Source organism: Mustela nivalis (assembly GCF_964662115.1).
Source record: "Mustela nivalis genome assembly, chromosome: 14".
Classification (NCBI taxonomy): domain Eukaryota; kingdom Metazoa; phylum Chordata; class Mammalia; order Carnivora; family Mustelidae; genus Mustela; species Mustela nivalis.
The window spans coordinates 91,684,263-91,704,273 of NC_139033.1; the positions used below are offsets into that span (position 1 = coordinate 91,684,263).

General features: G+C 46.7%; 1 protein-coding gene across 7 annotated transcripts in view; it reads right to left on the reverse strand.

Annotated features, from left to right (window-relative positions):
• Positions 1-2,991: 2,991 nt before the first annotated feature.
• GRK3 (G protein-coupled receptor kinase 3) overlaps positions 2,992-20,011 on the reverse strand; it is a 118,368-nt gene continuing 101,348 nt past the window's right edge. For all 7 annotated transcript variants that reach the window (XM_082698797.1, XM_082698795.1, XM_082698793.1 and 4 more), the window contains 8 exons: positions 18,569-18,635; positions 17,759-17,859; positions 14,830-14,896; positions 13,695-13,790; positions 10,754-10,916; positions 8,417-8,553; positions 5,229-5,342; positions 2,992-4,289 (listed from right to left, as the gene is read on the reverse strand). In XM_082698797.1, coding sequence (XP_082554923.1) covers positions 4,128-4,289; positions 5,229-5,342; positions 8,417-8,553; positions 10,754-10,916; positions 13,695-13,790; positions 14,830-14,896; positions 17,759-17,859; positions 18,569-18,635 — 907 coding nt within the window. In that variant the 3' untranslated portion in view covers positions 2,992-4,127. The remainder of the gene's footprint in view (positions 4,290-5,228; positions 5,343-8,416; positions 8,554-10,753; positions 10,917-13,694; positions 13,791-14,829; positions 14,897-17,758; positions 17,860-18,568; positions 18,636-20,011) is intronic.

The window sequence follows — 20,011 nt, forward strand, 5'->3', positions numbered from 1 at the left end:
TTTGAGATTGTGGTGTTGGGGAGTTTGCCGTAAGAATGTGAGTTGCTGAAACTTTAAAACACAGTTATTGTTCCTGTAGGTTTTGATGACATGCCTATACTGTGAGCTCACTTTCTATAGGGAGTGTGTGCACGTTTCATTAAAGGTAATTAAATATTTGGGGTGTGGCATTCACCAGTGCTCCCCTGGCTGCGTCAGTGAGAGGTCCCGCATCAGCCACCACGGGGAGGGCATCCCGGTCCCTCAGCTCTAAAAGGGCAGGTCTGTTAGTCTTTGAGGGGGAAAGAAATCTCAGGTCCGTTACAACGTGAGGAAACTGTAGTATTCCCGAGTTAACAGGAAAAGAACTCTTTTAAAATGTGGCCACATGAAAAGAAAAAAAAATTCATATTCGTAGGAATTTAAGAAATTGAGGAATTCAAACCTCTGGAGTCAACCTTTCGTGGGAGGAGGGGAAATCATGTTAGGTCTCCAGGGAAAAATGTTTTCCAAACACTTCAACTATTAAAGCTCCCTCTGGAAGTGGGCATGGCTTAAACTGCAAGTTGGGTGTCACTGGTCTCGGGAATCTTATTGTGGCCCCAGTGGACGAGTGACGAAGGTCTGTAGCTGGCCACAGGGCCCCGAGGGGGGGCCACCCAGCCCCCATGCCTGGACCTGCCGATTGTTGCAAGGTGCGCAAAGATGGGGTGAGGGGTACGGTAGCTCTGGGTGCCAGGTGCCTTCCTGGAGGGTGCTGGAAGGCACGCAGGGCCCTGACGGGAAGTTGATGGGCTATTCATAATTCCAGTGGCTCCATAATCGAAAATAAAGCGACCATATCTCACAATCATTACTATTCAACTCCCTCTGTAAAGAGGGAAGGAATCAGCCAACTTTAGTCAGTCATTTCTTTGGTGCTTCATGTAAAGGGAGTGACTTTTTTTTTTTTTTTTTACCTGCAAGTTACGGCCTTCCTTGCCCCATTTCTACCATTGTTCTTGTCTGGGAGACACCCACTCCACCTGCCCATGGCTCCCCCAGCCACCACCTATCCCATGCTCCCGTGAAGCCCACCTCCTCTCCGGGCACAAACATCACCAGTCCTCGGGGGTGTGGAGATAATTCATTAGGCGTCTCCAAATGACCCAGAAACACTTCCCTGAACAAAATTACTAAGAAAAAAAAAAAAAATCACATATGACTAAGTCCTACGGAATCGGTCTTCTCCTACCCCAGCACATTTTAAAGTACCTTTCATAGATTTACAGCAAGTGAACAAGGGCTTGACTTTGAGAATCTGGCTTTCTCTTGATGTGAAAAATCAATTCCATCGAAAAGTCAAATGCTGTGTCCAACCGGCCCGACTACAAATTCCGAGTGACATTTTTCAAATCATCAGAGAAAGATCACACTTTGATCTTTTTCGTGGAGTTAAAGCTCCCTGTGAATGGGTAAAGGATATCCTGTAAGGGCCCGTGAGGGCCTTAAAACAATAGTTTCTGGTGTCCACAGGATGCATTTCAAATCACATGTCAAGCTAGGTCTTGCTCCAAACGATGGCTGTGTGCTGCTGGCGTGGACTTTCCTGAGCGGGAGGCCTGCTTTCCTACACATCTGGTCCCTCCTGTTCCACACAAATTTTGAAACTGTCACATCCGTGGATTGGCCAATCAGAGGCATGAGTAGCGAAAAGATTTGCTTTAGCAGTGAAAAGGCTAATTTCTAGAAGTTTTGCTGAAAAATCATCCTTAAACACGAGCAGAAGGGAAAAAGCATGCCTCCCAGTGCCGTGAAGGGGCAAATGCACCGGAGAGAATATTCTCGCCTGGAAAAATAAACTTGGATTCACTGAAGTTTTTAGCTTCTTCCATATACATTGTAGAGCAGCTTAAAGTCATCTTTTAGACTTTGCTTGATTAATTCCCTTAATTCATGAAGTCAAGACATTATAACTTTATAAAAATAACGTCAACTTTATCTTCTTCAAGTGAGAAAATGTATGCTGCATCTTGTCCTTCCTCGTGGTCTGCATGTTGAAGGGCCAGCCATCGAGGAATGAGGTCACACTCTTGGAACGTTCTAGAATAGCTCTGCAGAGTGGCGGCCTTCTCTAGCCTTGCAGGCACAAGTTGCTGGCACAGAAGGGTCCGGAAGTGTTTTCCGAGTGGCAGCGGGGACGCTGGCCCTATCAGACGGCTTCGGGGACAAGCACAGGTAGCAGACCCACCGACGAGACCCTGGCGCTTCCAATTTAGGTTTGAGGCAAGACTTCCAATTCCTGTTTCCTTTCCGAGAACAGATGAGCCTCCTGTTCTTCTCCAGAGCAAAGATGGTGTCTTTCAAAGAGCTGCAGGCTCGCATGGCTAATGCCCTAGGTGGTAAGTGGGAAAGACTAAGCCCAGACCCCAAAGGAGTCTGTGTCCTCCTCAATAGGAGGGCGTTGGCTCTGTCTGGCAGAGGCTCAGGGCACACCCATTCCCAGCCTCGACAGCAGTGACTGTGGTCATTAACCATAGCTGCAAGGCACTCACCCTTTATGAGGAACGACTACCTAAAAAACAATGTGAACGCCATTCTTCCCTTTTAAAACCAGAGCAAGGCACGTAAAGACTGCCTCTGTCCTCCTCTACTAGAAAGAGCCGAGTAGAACACATGTGTTGATTTAAACCCCAACTGATAGCTCAGATGGGGAGTGGACCTCCAAATTTCCCTTCCAAAGGGAGCCCTATGAAATAAAAAACTCTCGGTAATCACCTTCCAAACTCCCAAAATACAATTTCATTAAGAAGTACTCCTTTTCTCAGTGACCACAGTGCATGGAGATCTGGAGGCGGTACAAATATCAAGGGCAGGATGTAGGTCATGATGCTGTCGTCTGTACTGTCAGTAGTTAACTTAGGAACATACAACAGGATTGCACGAAGAGTAAGACAGATATGGGGACTTCAAAAATCACTGTTATTATTTTCAGTATGGTGATAGAAAGGACTTCACTGGGAAACACACTGGTTCTTCTAGCCCAGCATTTATTGGGGCGTGAAAAGGCTGTCGGATGTGTCGTGGGAGAACCGTGGGACTACCCACCCACGGCCCAGTACCACTCACTAATGACAGGCAAAGGGTGAGACGGAAGTCATCATACACAGTTAACTCATTCCAGCACATTCATTCTTCAGCATTCCTTTGTCAATAAAATTCATTTTAAATTATACTACAACGTAAGACAGAGCAATTCTTTCCTTCCTTCACACGCTGGTTGCAGGTATGTGTTCCGGGGGCAGGAACGAGGATGACTGTGTCCTGTAACTGCTTATCATCGGAACCCCAGACAGACTCAGCCCCAAGTGTCCGTGTATGCCCAGACACGTGAAAGTGCGATTTGTCTGAAAATCACTGTTGCCCTGAAAGTTTAACGCCCCCGCCTGTCCTTCAGGATCCCTATGAAGCCTTCCAAGCATCCACTGTTGAACGCTGTCAGCAACGAGCGACCCCTAAGTCCTCTGAAGGCAAGCTCTCTCTGTTCCCTGTGGGACCCAGGCGGGGACCTGGGTGGGGCCACAGCAGGGCAGGGGCCCGAGAGCAACCTTCTCAGAAACTATCCTCAGCTCGCCACATGGGGCATCAGGAGGTTGGTTGGTGCTGAAGCGCACGGAGGAAATGTGCGTTGACCTCCCAGGGCCCAGAAGCACGAGCGGACATGGAGGAGCCCAGCAGAAGACACAGGACGGCCCTCGGGTCACCTGGCACCTGCCGCAGCGGGGCTGCCCTCTGTCTTGGCAAGTCTAAGATATGTTTGCTATCAGACATACAGACATTTCAAGTTCGAGGTTCACGTCTACCCAAACAGGTGTGCAAGAAAGGAAAAGAACTTCCGTTCGTCTCTTCAGTAGTTTCGAGCGTGGACAGAGTCATGTGCGGGAGGCACTCAGGAGGGGTGGGAGGCCGGCCGGGCCCGACCATGGGCACAGCTCCTCCAAGGAGCACCTCGGCGACCTGGGTACTGCCAGATGTTGAAGGGCCCCAAGGACAAACGGACCAAACCTCTGACCCCCGGACTTCTCCAAAAGGCTCCCCGTCAAGGGCTGAAAGCCCTCAGTGTGGGCTTCCTCGAGGCCCCATCTCCCCGGGGCCTCCCATCCAGGGCGTCAGAGTCCATTGCTGTTCCTGTGGCAGAGAGGCGGCTTGGAGAGCTCCACCACGCCGGGCCGGGACTTGTTGAGGAACTTGGGGGCACGGCGCAGCAGCCGCTGAGCCTCCGTGAAGGTTTCCGTCAGCTCCTTCTTCCACTGCACAAACTCGGGGTCACTCTACATGGGGACACAAAGGGAGAGGTTGTGATGGGAGCACCTGGCTGGCCCACAGACATGGCGCCTCCGGTCACGACCACGCCAGCCCACTTCCCAGGCCGTCCACAGGGAGAAGGGCCACTCTGGCTGGCCCTCCAGGAAACCCCGCCGAAGCCCCACCCTGAGAAGGACCGCCTGTGACTTGTTCAGAGAGCACCTGTGCTTTACGATTTCTAAAACAGCTCATGTCCATACAGTAATGCCAAAGGAGAGCTCCGTCCCATGAACACACACCTCACGTGTGCATTGGAGGGATGGTTACTGGACACACGTCTCGGTTATCTACTACTGGTCTAGCTCTCTGAAGACACTCACACGTGTGCACACACACCCATGCATACCCCCACCCCACACAAACCCCCACCCACCTGGACACACACATACCCATGCACACCCACCCACACCTGCACACACCCCCCATGCACCTGGACACACACACACCCTACACACACACACGTACACACCCCGCCCCCCCAGTCTCCCAGAGGATTAAATTTGGGCTACAGTAGAATTCTGGAGAGAGAAAGAGGGCATCTCCCCAGAGTGAAGTCACTTCGCTATCTGTGTTTACTTAAACACCCAGGTCCCAACCTCAAACATGCTGAGTGCTAAGAACCGGGAGACTAGCTAACAGGCCCCTACTGAACACTGGACAGAGTTGCCAGACAGGGCAATCAGATTATAACACGGACTTCCTCTCCAGCCATTTCCCAACATTTGCTTCTGTAATGTCAACTGTTAATTTGCTAGGACCCTCGTGCCCAGGGGCTTTCCTAAGTAAGCGGTAAAGCATGGATTCAAGAAGCTCTCCCATACGCAGGTGGCCATCTCCGTGGACAGGTACACAGTTGCTCTAACTTCCAGTTAGGGAAAAGTTTTTTAAAAACACAAGAAACTCACCTCACATTGCAAGACAAATTGCTTTCCTCCTTTTATCCTCAACAAAATGCACTTTTTGTCTTTAATCTGAGTTTCTTCCACAGACAGAATCTGTTCCATTGTCAGTAAATTTTGCTAGCCATAAAAATAAAAAAATGACAAATTACTTTGCATTATTTCCCAATTTCTTAATCTAAGTTAATAAATAATATGGAAAGCTATCAGCTTAAAAAGAGGTTTTTAAAAATCAGCCTTTTCCTTTTCTTTTTTTTAAAGATTTTATTTATTTATTTGACAGACACAGATCACAAGTAGGCAGAGAGGCAGGCGGAGAGAGAGGGGGAAGCAGGCTCCCCACTGAGCAGAGAGCCTGATGCGGGGCTCGATCCCAGGACCCTGAAATCACGACCTGAGCCGAAGGCAGAGGCTTAACCCACTGAGCCACCCAGGTGCCCAGCCTTTTCCTTTTGTTGATGATATTCTAGAAGTGAAGGGGAAGGGCTACAGGAGGGACAAGCACAAAATTCAAATGATGGCATCTTGAAGGAAACGCCAAAGGACAGTGTCTCTGTAAGACAACAGCACAGCTGTTCCCTCGACACAGAATCAATCTGTGAATGGTTGTAACTCGCACGTGTCCTCTCTGTGTCACACACACCTCTGAATTCTATCAACCGAGTTGTGAGGAAACAGTGAAGTGCCATGTAACATGAACGAGGCGGGAGCAGCTGAGCTCCTAAGCTCCTAACACGGCAGCTCGGGAAAGGTCTGGCAAGGCTGGCTTGTGAACTAATGATATTTCAAAAATATCAAAAGGATGTTATACATACAGGCGACATCCTTAAAAGATGGTCATGCCAGGTCTAGAACACAATTGCTTACAGTAAATGCTATAGTGTCGTAAGCACCTTACCATTTATGTTTTTTGGGATAAATACTCAGGACTCCTAAATGAAAAACAACACCATCATCAATGCTCATGTTTATCGTTCCCTGATTTATACCTATTAATCCATCCATCCATATACACTGGGCAGCTCTCAAACAGAACACCGAACTCTGACTTTTAAAGCCAAGCTAACATACTGCATCCAATGTTTAAAAAAGGGAAGATTTTCTTTTTTTTAAGTTTTCAAATATCCTGTAAAGTGAGATAATTTCATTTCAACGCACACTCTGGTGACTGTCCAGGAGACGGCAGACTATACAGTTGGCCCTGGGACAGCAAGGGTTTGAACTATGTGGGTCCACTTCTACGGGATATTTTCCCCCATAAATATAGCACAGTACTATAAACATTATTTTCTCTTCCTTGTGATTTCCCCAAGAATGTTTTCTTTTCTCTAGCCGACTATATTGTAAGAATACAGTGTGTAAATCATGTCACATGCAATTTCTGTGTTAACCTGCTGTTTATCTCATCAGTCAGCCCTCTGCTCAACAGTAGGCTATCAGCAGCTAAGTTCTCGGGGGAGTCAGAAGTTCCACATGGGTTTCTGATGGCATGAGAGGCCAACACCCCTGACCCCATGTTGCTTAAGGGTGAACTATAAATGTGTAATATCCCCAGGGACACTTACTATCTGGAAACATTATATATTCTATAATAATAATATATATGAATTACAGTTTGGTTGCTAAGTTCACATATTTATAAAATATAATATATATTATATTATAATATATAATATTATATGTTATACATTATATAATACTCACCAGCACCTGAGTTATAACTCAAGACCCCCAAAGAAACTTATTAAAGCAATTCAGAGCCCACACGTATTAGTTTGAGGAAATGACTCCCATGGCACTAGTAATGGTGAGAAGTCTTGTTTATCTGAAAGGAATGGGCTGTGTAGTAGTAATCACTCATAATTAAATAGCAACTTTGCCAGTGGGGACTTATTTATTTTTTTCAAGCATTTTACTTACTCATTTGAGAGAAAGACAATTGCACATGAGTCGGGGAAGGAGCAGAAGGCACAAGAGCCCCGGGGACAAGCAGACTAAGGGCTCGATCCCACGACCCTGAGATCATGACCCTGAGCTGAAAGTAGGAGTTGAATGCCTAACTGACTGAGCCATCCCAGCGCCCCTTTAGCAATGGAGATTTATAAAACACATTCCAAAACCAAACAAACAAGATCAGAGCTTACTGCTCTCTACACTTCTCACCACCGGACAACTGATGGGCAGGATTCTGACCCATCCAAGACCTCAGCTATGTTTGTGACACCTGGGACCACTGCCCTAATTCCTTGGCCCTGGAGGACTAGCCATTCCCTCCTAGGAGCAGAAGCACTGCCTTCTCCTTCGGTCACCACCCCATGCAGTAGCTGCTTAATAAATGCGGCCTGTCTGGCTTCGAAGGACAGTGCAGATTAGAAATGTCTTCTTATCTTATTCACAAACATGAGTCCTCCAGAAAGGATCTGAGGGGCAGTGGTATCTTTCTGCCTATGGCATGGGAGTCCCTTACACTTTTCCAATGAAACACAGACCAAAGGAAGTGTGATTTGGCGACCTCTGCTCTGGGTCTAGCATCACAGCTTACACCACTTAGCTTATTTCATGTAAGCCCAACAAGGAGGGGGCCACATGAAGGGGAGACTGAGCACAGCCATACCCCCAAACCTCAGGCTGTGTTGTGGACACCAGACCTTCTTCTCTGAACCCTGGATTCAAGCGCCTCTGTCTGACTCCAAAGTCCTGGATTTCTTTTTTTTTTTTTAAATCTCTTTTGATCTCCCTGACTACTCTCCAGCCTCCTTCAAATCTGTTTTGACCTCACATTCTATTTTCGGACTTTACAAAATCTTTCTTTGTCTCTAAGTTTATTTATCCATTTACTTTTAAAGATTTTATTTATTTATTTGACAGAGATCACAAGTAGGCAGAGAGGCAGGCAGACATAGAGGAGGAAGCAGCCTCCCCACTGAGCAGAGAGCCGGATACGGGGCTTGATCCCAGGACCCTGAGATCATGACCTGAGCCGAAGGCAGAGGCTTAACCCACTGAGCCACCCAGGCACCCCCAACTCTAAGTTTAAAAGTTAGAGTTTGAACATCCCAAATCTCCTGTGCACAAGTTCAAATAGACACCCAGAGCTCAGCACGATACTTGGTTAGACGTGCTAGCCCTCCGAGAGAGCCACGCAACAGCGAGGACGCTGCCAGTCAGTGCTGGGAAGGCCACACTAGACTTACCCGGGACTCGCCCTCTCCTCTCCACTCAAGTCTGTTGGGAAAGAGGTAAAAATACCGACGCTGCCACTGAGTCAGGAACGGGTTCCCCAGCTTCAGCATGTACCCGTGCATGATACAGTCCCTTCCTAGAGCGTAATCTGGGGAATACAAACAACCCCAAATTAGACAGGCTTGGGCACAGACGGGCTCTGCTCTTCTCAGAAACAAACAAATAAGAATGATACACTCTTTGGAAAAATCATGTTTCTATGAGTGGAGCATGTTGTGCAAACCGTTGTCCCGGTTTTGAGACCCAGGTGAGCGGGAGATCAGAAGAGCAGGTCTTCGCTAACATAGTGAATGGCTGTTTCTCTATATTGGGAGATATTCGTGAAGTTCCCTTGCGGCTCGGAGAGGGTACAAACAGGATAATTCAGTTCAAGCTACGCCCGAAGAACCTTTGTCTTTATGTGGGACTGGGGTTCTCCCCTCAATCCTGTCAATAACAGTAAGGGGTTGACCAAGCAGCCAAGGTAACACAAGGCTCGAAAACATTTATTCCTTAAGGCTGTATTTATCCCTCCAGTACACGCTTACCTAGACAGACCGAGCTAACTCGCTCTCGTGGAATCCTGATCATATCATTAGAGTGAAGTACTGTCTCTCTCACTCTTTCTCTCTCTCTCTCTTTTTAAAAAGGTTAATTTTAAGTGGCTGGCTCCGGTTTCTTATTTTAAAGGAACACTAAAAATATTTGGAGAACACTAAAAACCATTCATTTACTCCTCCCCTCATCATTCAGCAGCTCTGAAGGGAATGCCTGGTGCTGGGCATGTTCTGGGTGCCCTGGACTCAGCAGTGCTACAGGACAGGAGACAGAACTCCTGCCTCCAAGAGCTAACGTTCTAACAGGAGACTCAGATGGCAAACAGAGAAGTGATACCCATGTTGTCTGGTATATCGGGGAAGGGGAAGGCCCCAGGAGGTAGATGACAGGTGATCGGTGGGCTCCCCAGAATTGTCATTTTAACGCCAAAGTGTTTACACAGCTTAAGTATACGGAAGGTGGAAGCCTTGCAGGTTCACCAGAGGGACCTAAGCCTGGACTGTACTGTTCTGTAAGGAGACTCCTGAGATCTTCAACCAAGAACCCAGTGATATATGAAGATAAGTTCATGAATCTGCTGGATGCAAGGATATACTTCGGTAAGGTCATTAAGACATGCCTCTTTTTTCTAGGTCCAGTTTGTCAAGATTCTGGTGACACCATGGCCCTCCCTGGATCAACTGATGTAATTTCCTGTATAAAATTAGCTACAGCCAACAGCCCAAAGTGATGTCAATGGGCGCGCAAAGGAACAGCTTGGAAACAAAGCCCTTCTCTCTGCAGAATGGAGGTGAGCACAGTTACAGGGCTGCTCCATTCCCTTGGGGAACACTGGCAGCTTTCACGCGGGAGGAACCCATCGGGACTTGGGCACAAGTTTCTGAGTGGGTGATGGACACAACCGGCCAGCCCACAGCAAGCCACTCCCATTGGAGTAACTTATTAACACAAAGAAACTGCTTCTGGCAGATGACTCTTATAACAGAATGTTAACCTCTCAGAACAGTCTTTGCCTAGAAGGAAAGCAAATAATATCCTCATCATCAACCAGGTACATTTAAATATCCCAGATTCATTAGAATCTTAGGAAAATGGAGAGTGACAACATTTGGTGACTCAAGAATGGCCGGCTGGTTTAACACCCAATGTGAGGCACTCCACTTTGGAAATCCCAACAGGGCACTCAAATGTTGTAAAAAAAAAAAAATGTGGTTTGGCAATTCCTTAAGGTGCTTGTGAAACAAATGTCATTATTCCCATTTACAGTGCTGAACAAGAGACACGTGTGCGAGGTTCCTCACCAGTGACAACCACTTCATACTTTGTGGAGCCCAGAAGAAAAGGAAAAGGCAGGGCCCTTGTTCAAACATGACTGAGAATGTCAAGACGGTGAGGGCAGGGCGTTCAACCCAGCGGGGTGCCTGTGAGATGGCCCAGGTCATGTGCCTACAAAGCTGGGCCTCTTCCAGGCATGAAAATACTGCATCTTTAAGAAAGACACTTGCAAACTAGCTCTAGAAGCTCCAAGAGCAGAGGACACACGATACCCTACTGCTGACCACCTTTATATATTGACTGAAGACTTTGAAATATTACACTGAGCTTTTCCAAGCCACACGCCACTATTTATGGCCTTCCCCCCTGCCACCCTTGGAACGTACTTTATGACCCAAAAACTTTTCTGGCTTTACGAGACATTTTTACAAAATTCATTGTGTTGAAAATATTTTGAGGCACGCTGGCTATTTTACCTTCTTCGTGTCCAAGTTGCTTATTTTTAGCTCTCTTTCTGGCCTCGATTTTATCCGTGTCTGCATTTACTGCTTCATAAACTGTTTCTGCTACTTCCTGCTGCCAGCGCTCGGAGATCACCAAGGGGAAGTTCTTGTAGAGATCTTGGTCGCAATCAAGAAGCTTATTATTTTAAGAGATCAAGATAGTTATGATTTAACATACTTAGCAAGGCAACAGCTTCAGAAGTACCCTAACTGGACGTGGGGCGATAAATGGACCACAGCATACAATCCTTCAGAGATGGCTCGCTCCTTGTCACAAATGTCTGCCGCTGATAACCAGCATGTTAACTGGAGACACCTTCACCTTCACCTTCAGGCCCACCGGAGAGGACAGTCAGCCCATTCTCTTATACCAGCTTTGTTACATTTTTGCCAATGAAAAACAACATGTACGGGGCTTTATTTAAAGTACAGAAAGATCTGACAGCAAAACAGAATGTCAATGATGGCGAGGAGACTCTATTTGCCAAAGTAGGCAATTACATCCCGTACTTTGAGAAACAATTAAAAGGGAGAAGGTGGGAGGGTTTTCTCACCACCCTCAATTCATCTGAAAAGTGAGATGAGCAGAAGGGAGAGGAGGCTGAATTGTCCATTCATTCCACGAACCTTCTAACCTTCCATGAACCCAGGGTAACAGCATGATCAAATGTGCGACCACAGAGCTCGGAAGATGAGGGGGTTTCGGCAACTTTGCCTTTAAGAGGCACGGGAATAAAAATTACACTTAATGATAGCATTTCTCTTCCAAACTACTGCTCAAAATCCTTCATTCTTGCCCCTGAGCCAAGAGGCTGCACTCTGAAAATGAGCAAAGAAAGTGATTTTATGCCTCTGAGCTACAGTTCTGTGGCAGAAAGGTGAGTGATCTCACTGAAAGAGCGGAGCACGGCTGTCACTCACAAGCACAGATCTCTTGAGAAACTTGATTTGCTTGCTCCTTTGCCTGAGAGATGAGTACTGGAGAGATGTTACAGCAGGAAAGTTATTGACAAGAAAAAGAGCAAGAAGAAGCACTTGCCCCCAAGACTTAAGCAAATCGATCAAACACAGAGGGCTTTCTACCTGCCCTCAGCGACCTGTTAGGATCACGTGTTGATTTTAGGATCGCTCTGATTCACCGAGCTCTCCTCTCCTCTTCCCGCTTCCTTCAGAAGCCCAGGCTGAGCCCAGAGTTGAAGTCCTCGGTGGCCCAGAGCATGAACGCTGGAGGGGTATGCCCAGCCATGCGTGAGTGTGAGTGTGTGTGGGAGGGCTGGGGGGGGGTGCTAGTACAGCAGGCCAGAGGGGCACCCTGGGATCATGGCCTCCGGTACGGATTCTGAAGGGTTTACCAAAAGTAAAAACATACTCCTTTCCAATGTAGCTGCTGGGAAGAGCCAACTGGGCTTTGTATACAAACCGTTCTACTTCCTAGAATTTCAGAGAGCCCCGACTTTCTAGATTTAGCATAAGTGGCTGAAAATGAATAAAACAAGGAAGACAATTTGTACTTATCTGAGGTGAGATTTTTTGTTGGTTTTGTTCTTGTTTTTTTTTAAAAAAAACAGTATATTTATTTGGGCTGCTTGTTTAAAAAGATCAAGAATGCGTGGTTTCTTAAGGGGCAGAACCTCTAGCTGGACTAGGCTGTCCCGCGCTTCTCACTTCCTTCTGGATCCCTGGCCACAGGCCCCCTCTTGCTCTGAGCCTACTCATCCTCAGCTCTTGGTCACAAAGAACGAAAACCACATTGACAGAACCTCCTCGCAGGGACTCCAGGCCAAGAGGCTTAAAGCAGCTCTTTCTCCTACCTCAGAGAACTTTGGGCGTCAAAACCAGTCACAGGTGACAAAACCAGGGCGTGAGAGGTTACCCAAAGTCACTCAGCGAATAAGGGCAGATGCAAGCCCAGTTTGACTCCAGAGCCTTGATTATGGTTTACGAAATTTAAAGTATGACCAATCTCTTCTCAACATCAAAAATGTCTGTGGGCTCCCACGTCACGGCCGTGGTGTTTTTAGCACCCTTTTGTGGCAGCTCCTCTACTGACAACTTTCTATGGGGACGACAGTAATCCTTTTAGGTGACTTTGGGAATGATCGTTCCCCAGAGCACTGACGGCCGCCTGCAGTCTGTCCAGGTTGCAGACTGCGCCTGGGGTTGTACACGACAGAGCACTGGGAACACTGCAGCCCCGGGGAAAGCCACTGCGCCAAACCACAGAAGTGGCTTCTCTCTGCTTCCCCAGTGCCTCGGCTTCACCTCCTGAGATGCTGGTCCCAGGAGCACCCCGGCCACCCTTCCTTCCTGACACCGCAGCCCAACCAGCAGTGACACACTCTGACTTAGCAGCCTGAGGGGGATGATTTTCCCTCATGACTCACCGTCTATAATCATGCCTCATCTACTGGGAAACATAATGATATGAACAAAAGTTTGAAAAATGCAGAGGATTATATAAAAAAAAAAAACTTGCAGTGATTATTTCACTTTTGATTGACAAATGCAAAATGACTCATGCTGTTTGCTCTTTTCATCTGAACACAGACAGATCTGAATACTTAAAAGGATTAAGATGGCTGGCTCTTTGGCACGAGGCAAAATGTGTCTGCTGTCACATAGTTGCTTTTCTCTGCTTCATATATGCTCGAGCTCTAGTTTAGTTGCAAGTATATGCAGATCCGTAAGAAACTGACCACTTACCAATTTGTCAACCATAAAATGATTAGTCCACAGAAAGCTTTCATTGTTTCTAATTTAGGTCCTTGACGTCTACATTCTTTATGCGTGCAGGTGCTCACGGATAAGTCACATTCCACAAGCAAGCCAATGTTAAGATAGTCACTCAGTCTGCTGGCCAAGAAAAACATCTCTCCACCCCCCAAAACACCCAGGGTGAACGTCACACGAGTACCTTGATGCCCTTGGTATCCTCTTCATCAAAGGAGCCAATGTCAAAGGCGTCGGCAGCATTGACTTCTCCCCGGGGGGGAATCAAAGGTGGAGGGTACTAGAAGATCCAAGAAAGTGGGGCTCAGTTATCAGATCACCTCACGGCCCATCCCCACCTATCACTCTACAGTGTGCTGCACTCTCTGAGCATTCCAGCCGAGGTCCTACACCTCACCATGCGTCCTTCACAGAGGGGCTTGTGCAAGGAACAAGCTTGTGCCTGCAATAGCCCTAAAAGAAGCCCCCAGATTTTAGAAAAACTTAAGGGAAAAAAACAGATTCATGTCCAGGGTCTTAAAGCATTACTGAATATAATGAAATCTCCAGATTGTACATCCAGCCAGCTCAGCTTTAGGAAAACACCGTGTCTCAGACAACACGGCACCACATTCCACTTGCTGGTGCCTCAGTGTGCAGGGGCAGGGTGGGCGCGACAGAGGGAGCGCTCCACACCCACAGAGGTGCCCCGCAGAGGGGCTGAGGAGAGGCCAGCAGAGCCAAAGCCCGGTCTCTCGTTCACAGCAGGTGGGACTAACATAGCATCACTCCTTGACAGCTGGAGATGATGTAGAAATGAACCCAAAGCTGATCAACATTAAAAGAAAAAATTTTAATGTGGGGTGTTCTCCTGTACCAATGGGAATATGAAAAAATATCTTAAGGGTAGGGATTCTGTTGATATCCTATCATTGATCCTTAAGTTGTGTGGTGCTGGGCTAGAAAGTATGTGTAGATCTGTGACCCACGTTTCTTGTACATTTGTACAGAGGTCCTTATGAAAATATTGTCATTGATTCAGATAGGAAGTCAAAAAGATGAGGGAAAGCTAAAAACATCTCAGTTATACAGACATCTGCATTAGATAACAGCTCTGTTTCAGTATTTATTAATGCACACTGCAGATATTTTGGAAACTTTTAAACTAGGGAAACAGAGAGAAGTTGGCCCAGAGGGAGTCGGTGGTAATGGCAGCCCATGGGTGGAAGGCCAAGAAGGACTCGCACTGCTGTCAGGGGAGCCTGGGGGCCCCGGGGAGTGGGGACCAAGACCCGAGCACAGAGGTGGTGGTGCCCAGTGTGGGGTTCCAGACAGAGTACCTTTTGTAAGTAGACTTGCTGCCAATCGATGCCTTTGAAAAAGATGTGCTCCTTCACTTCCTGTGCCCTGTGGAAGAGGCACAAAGGTGGTAAGGGTGCATTTGCAAACCTAAGGAATATTTTCCAAAAACTGTCTCCTGGGAAGAACACAGAGAAATGACTATTTCCAGTTCTTTCACTAAGCAAGTAAAATATGCTTTCTTCAAACCAACACAGGAAATACTGAATGTTTAGAAATATCGTATGGGGTGGAAACTAGGAATATTATCTCATGTGGTAATTTATTCCAGTTTGAGAGAACCTAGGAGGTGTCACAGATAGATACACAGGAGTCTGTCGCCAGGAGAACAAATTCAAATAAGACTTAAATTAGAGATCTCCACATTGAGGAGATTTGCAGCAAATGTCTACGAGGTATATCAGATCAAACGATAGGCATATGAAGGACCAAATATGAATTCAGAAGCAAACTAGAAATCTAGGAACATAGCGTATGCCACACCTCCTCAGATACTGAAGAAACAAGCTTTCCCAGAAACCATGCTCAAAGCTCAGTTTGTGCAGAAGACAAACGACTATATACCATGAGGAAAGCCTACATGGGGAAAGTGCATGGACCCTATGCCCACAAAGGACTCTCCACCAAGGCCTGCCCTGGGTCCCCCCGCAGCCCTGTCCCCTCTGGCAGAGCCCCAAGGGCTGGTTCTCAGTTCCCTTCCTCTGCTATCATTCCTTGGGTGACCTCGCCCTGCCAGGCCTATAGATGTCCTGGGCCTGCAGATAACTCCTAGATCCGTGTGGCAAGCGCCGACCTCGTCCTGCACGCCAGGAGGCCCACGCACCCAGCGCCTGCTCAGTGTCTCCACTTGATGGGGCAAGAGGTCTGTAGAACTCCTGACTTACTCCCACGCCTTGTCATCTAAACCCAAAGAGCCGGATCAGCCCCAATGCCCCACTACACTCCACAGCCCACCCCTGGGCAATTCCTGGGGCTGACTACTTCTTACTGTCTCCTATCCTCACTGAGATCCGATTCCTGGTGGGGGCAGCATGGTCTTCGATCATGAAGGAGATGCTAAATGTCCCACTACCGCCGCCACCATCCAGGTCTCCACCCCCTCCCTGAATGACCCTAACTGCCCTCTGCCCCAGCCTTCCCTCCAACCACACATCCCGCAGCCCCACCCGCCCCATGCCAGGCCCACATCATCCTTCCAACCCATCTCCCTATACCCCTGCCCAAGACTCTCCAGAGGCCTCCTTGTTGCACTTACAGCAAAGTCCAGGGATACGGCCTACATACAGGACCTGCCTGAGCCCACCGCCTGTCTGACCTGCTCTTGACCTCCCTCTCCTAGCTCTCCAGCCTTCTTGCTCTTCTGCATCATGGAAGCTTAATGCCCCCGTCAAAGCTCTACCCTCACTGACCCCTCTGCCTTGGGTCCTTCCCCCTCTCCTCCTAATGCTGGCTTCTCAAGGATAACACTGCCTTATTTATCTCATTCATGCTCTTCTCCCGGTCTGAGGTCATCTTACTTATCTGATCATTTCTATAATGTCACTCACCCCCACCCAACAGAAGCTCCAAGAAGACAGGGCTGGGTCTGCCTATGTGGGCCCCCTTAGCCCCAGCAGTTAGGACAATGGCTGACACTCAGAGGGTGCTCAGTAAGTGTTCAATGGATGAATGAATGAAATCTGAGTCAAAAGGTGTCCTTTTGTGTTTTGCATTTGTTCCTTCCCAACAATCGCTAAAATGATGGAAGAGGAACACGGAGTCATAAATGCACCACAAAGGGGGTGCAGAACCATCAGTAGACATGATGGGTGTGGACGGAGGAGCAGAGACTACTAGCAATAAATTGGCAGAGCTACTGCCTGGGGCTCAGAGGTGCTGAGTTCTAGGCTCAATGCCATGTATGTGGAAGGGGATAGGGGAAGGGGATGGTGAGACATGGGCTGAAGACAGGCTGAACTCTGTAGATGGAACCCTTCACGCATGCAGGCACGCATGCACACACCATACTTTCTACCTCAATATCCAACCCCAAAATGCCTGCAGCTAGGTGTTTATTCTAATGGAGTAGGGGTGGGGGGACTCTGAAAGGTTCTATTTTGAAGAAATTCAGCCTGCTAAAGATTTTAAAAAGCAATCAAAGGAGGGATTAGAGATTTAAGCCCACATATAGTAGAATAGGATCAAAGCAAAGATACAGGGAATACTCAAGGTCAGAAGCACTGATGGCCATTCTAGAAACTTCAACAGAAACCTAAAAGGAGTTCTATGAGCTAACCAAGGAAATGGAGGAGAGGGACTGTCAAATAAATTTAAAAAACAGTATTCTACGAGATGAAGAAAATGAGCTTCCACAGTACAAGGAACTCTCAGCTCCTGACATCAGGAGAGATAACTGGGCTCCATGACCAGCTTTACTGCACACAATAAAGCAATATATCTCCAAAGTTCTGGGGGAAAATCATTATTGATTTAGAATTCTATATCCAGCCAAAGTATCAGTCAAGTTTGAGGACTGCAGGAAGGCGTTCTGGACACCTAGCAGCTAGAAAGCACGTTTAAGATGGCAGCCAGCCAGTTACACGTGAGAGAAAACACGTAAGAACCTGATCAGGATACTGAACTGCCATCACTGCAAACCTAATTAGTAAAACTTCACCAAATGAACTGCAAGATATTGGGATTCATTTCCACTGTCGACAGGATCAATTTTTTTAAAGCTGAAAAGCGAGCGACTCCTTCAAGTCGTTAATTATGAAACACAAAGGACAACATACATATTTCCCATTGGGTTATTCCCCCCTCCGGATCAAAGTAGGAGATATTTAGGGGCTAGGAATGAAGTGTAATGTATTGTAACTAACTGTCCTGTGCTCCGGGTGTCGGTACTCGAGAGCTAGAATAACAGCCTACCCGCCTCCATGGCAGCCGAGCCGCTTACTGGCATCTCTCTGGAGCAGGCCTTCTAGAAGGGACCGCAGTTCCGGGGAGAAGGCCTCCGGGAGCTCCACATTCTGAGGGAGATTAAAAAAAAACACGATTTTCAAGAAGCCCTGACACCCAACCAAATCTAAGTTCATTTCTTGGACAAGGACAGTGTTAAAAACTGCAGACGCACTGTGAATTAATATTTACTCTAAAGAAACATGAAACTGTGCTAGTCACAATGTGGGGCTTGAACTCACAACCCCAAGACCAAGAGTCTCACATTCCACTGAAAAAGCCAGTCAGGCGTCACAGACTGCTAGTCATTTTCAATGCCACTCACTAAGCTGGGGTCAGGTGCGGAGAAACAGGTCTCCTGCTCTTATGCGCCTAGGCAATTTTTCCTTTTCTTCGATCTTCTTAGTTTAGTTTTTGATTTTCTGCATCTTTCTATAATTGATGGGTGGCAAACTCTAATTTCTACCTTGACATCTATTTCCACTGAACTGTCAGGAATTCTAGGAACTTGATCTCCACTCATTCTTTTTTAAGAAAGCAAATTTTTCAACCGGTTGTTAACAGAATGAGACGTGAAAATAATAATGTGAATAAGAAAGGAGTTTTTCGGAGCGCCTGGCTGGCTAAGTCGGTGAAGCATGTGTCTCTCAATTTTGGGGTCTTAGGTTCGAGTCCCATGTTGTGGGTAGAGGTTACTAAAAAAATAAAGAAGAAAAGAAAAATCTTAAAAAAAAAAAAAAAAAACCCACCACCGAAAAACAGAGTTTTCAATCTCCTTACCACGGTGAGGGTCATTCGGTCTATCTCATGCTTGTCTTTGGTTTTGTGTTGTCTGAAAGGGCTGTGCCTGTGGAAATGAACAGGAAATGAACAGCTGTGCCTGTGGAAATGAATCCTCATGTTGAGGATGTGGTTATCAGGTAACTTGGTGCGTGTCCTTGGCTCATATCTGGGGATAGTACTGTATTCTGATAGTATTCATCCAAAACTACAGAAATACAAAACCCTACACATTTACCATTTACCAAGAAAGGCTGGTGTTGGGGTATGTTAGTGCCTGAAAGGGGGGGTGGCACTTATGCTCGTGTGAACTGTCTGATCCTCACGTCAGTGAAATCACGGTACTAAAATAGGCTTCGGCAAATATATCCCCAGTGATATTTTAAAATATCTTTAAAAAGAAAACAATCAGCCAGCCGGTACTCATGAAAATGAAGGCCATTTATATAACATTTGTCACTTTAGTGTTTGGAGAGAATAATTTCCATAAATTTTATCTTTTTCTTTCTTTCGTTTTCTTTCTTTCTTTTTTTTTTTTTTTGAAAAATGGATATTAGTCCCTCAAACAACCCAAAGAACTGTGGTGCAACCAAAACACGACCAAGATGAACACGCTTCCCCCACTGGAAACCGGTAACCCGGCAATGCCTTCCTCTGATGAAGACAGACATACGTGAACCCTGTGTCCCTGGGGCCCTCCAGTTCTAGAACTGCTTTCTCCTGTTGTACTTAGAGAGAGTCCCTAACATAGGGGTCAGCAGACCTGAGCTCAGGGTTGTGATGGGGGTGTTTACTGGCTGCGGTCCAGTCATGGAAACTAACAGTCTCGATGTCTTCATCTGTTGAAGGGTTTAAGGCCCTGTACTTCACAGAAACAGCAAAGGGAACAGACACCGTGTGTGCTGGTGGCAGCCAAGACCACGGCAGTGCACAGCCATCATTCAAGAAATTAATAAAGATGAATCTTAACTTTATAAAATGAATGTCTGCTTGATAAACTAATGAAAAACAAACTATTCTTACTCTTTACCCTGTTGTTAAAACCCCAGAGAAGTTGGCTTTCAAAGGAAATCTTATCAAAAGAGACTAGTAAACATGCCAATTATGGAATCCTGGTCTTATTTATTTATCTGGAAATTAAAGAAGGGATATATGTACATGACTTTCTTACAGCAAGACATGCCTATAAAATGACGAATCCTCCAATTTTATTTCTAAGCCATATATAACACCACCAGAGGCAAGATACTGTCAAATATTTGAAAGTTAACTCTATAAGGTGGGTTGGAAAACTGAGCACATAAATGAACGTGATTCAGAGAAAAGAACTCCTCCTTGCACTACTTACTGTTCCCTTTCTGACCGTCCCCCTGAATTAGTGAAGTGAGGCACTGAGTCATCTCTCAGAAGGGATTATTCCATTTCAGAGCCTTGATGATCTCA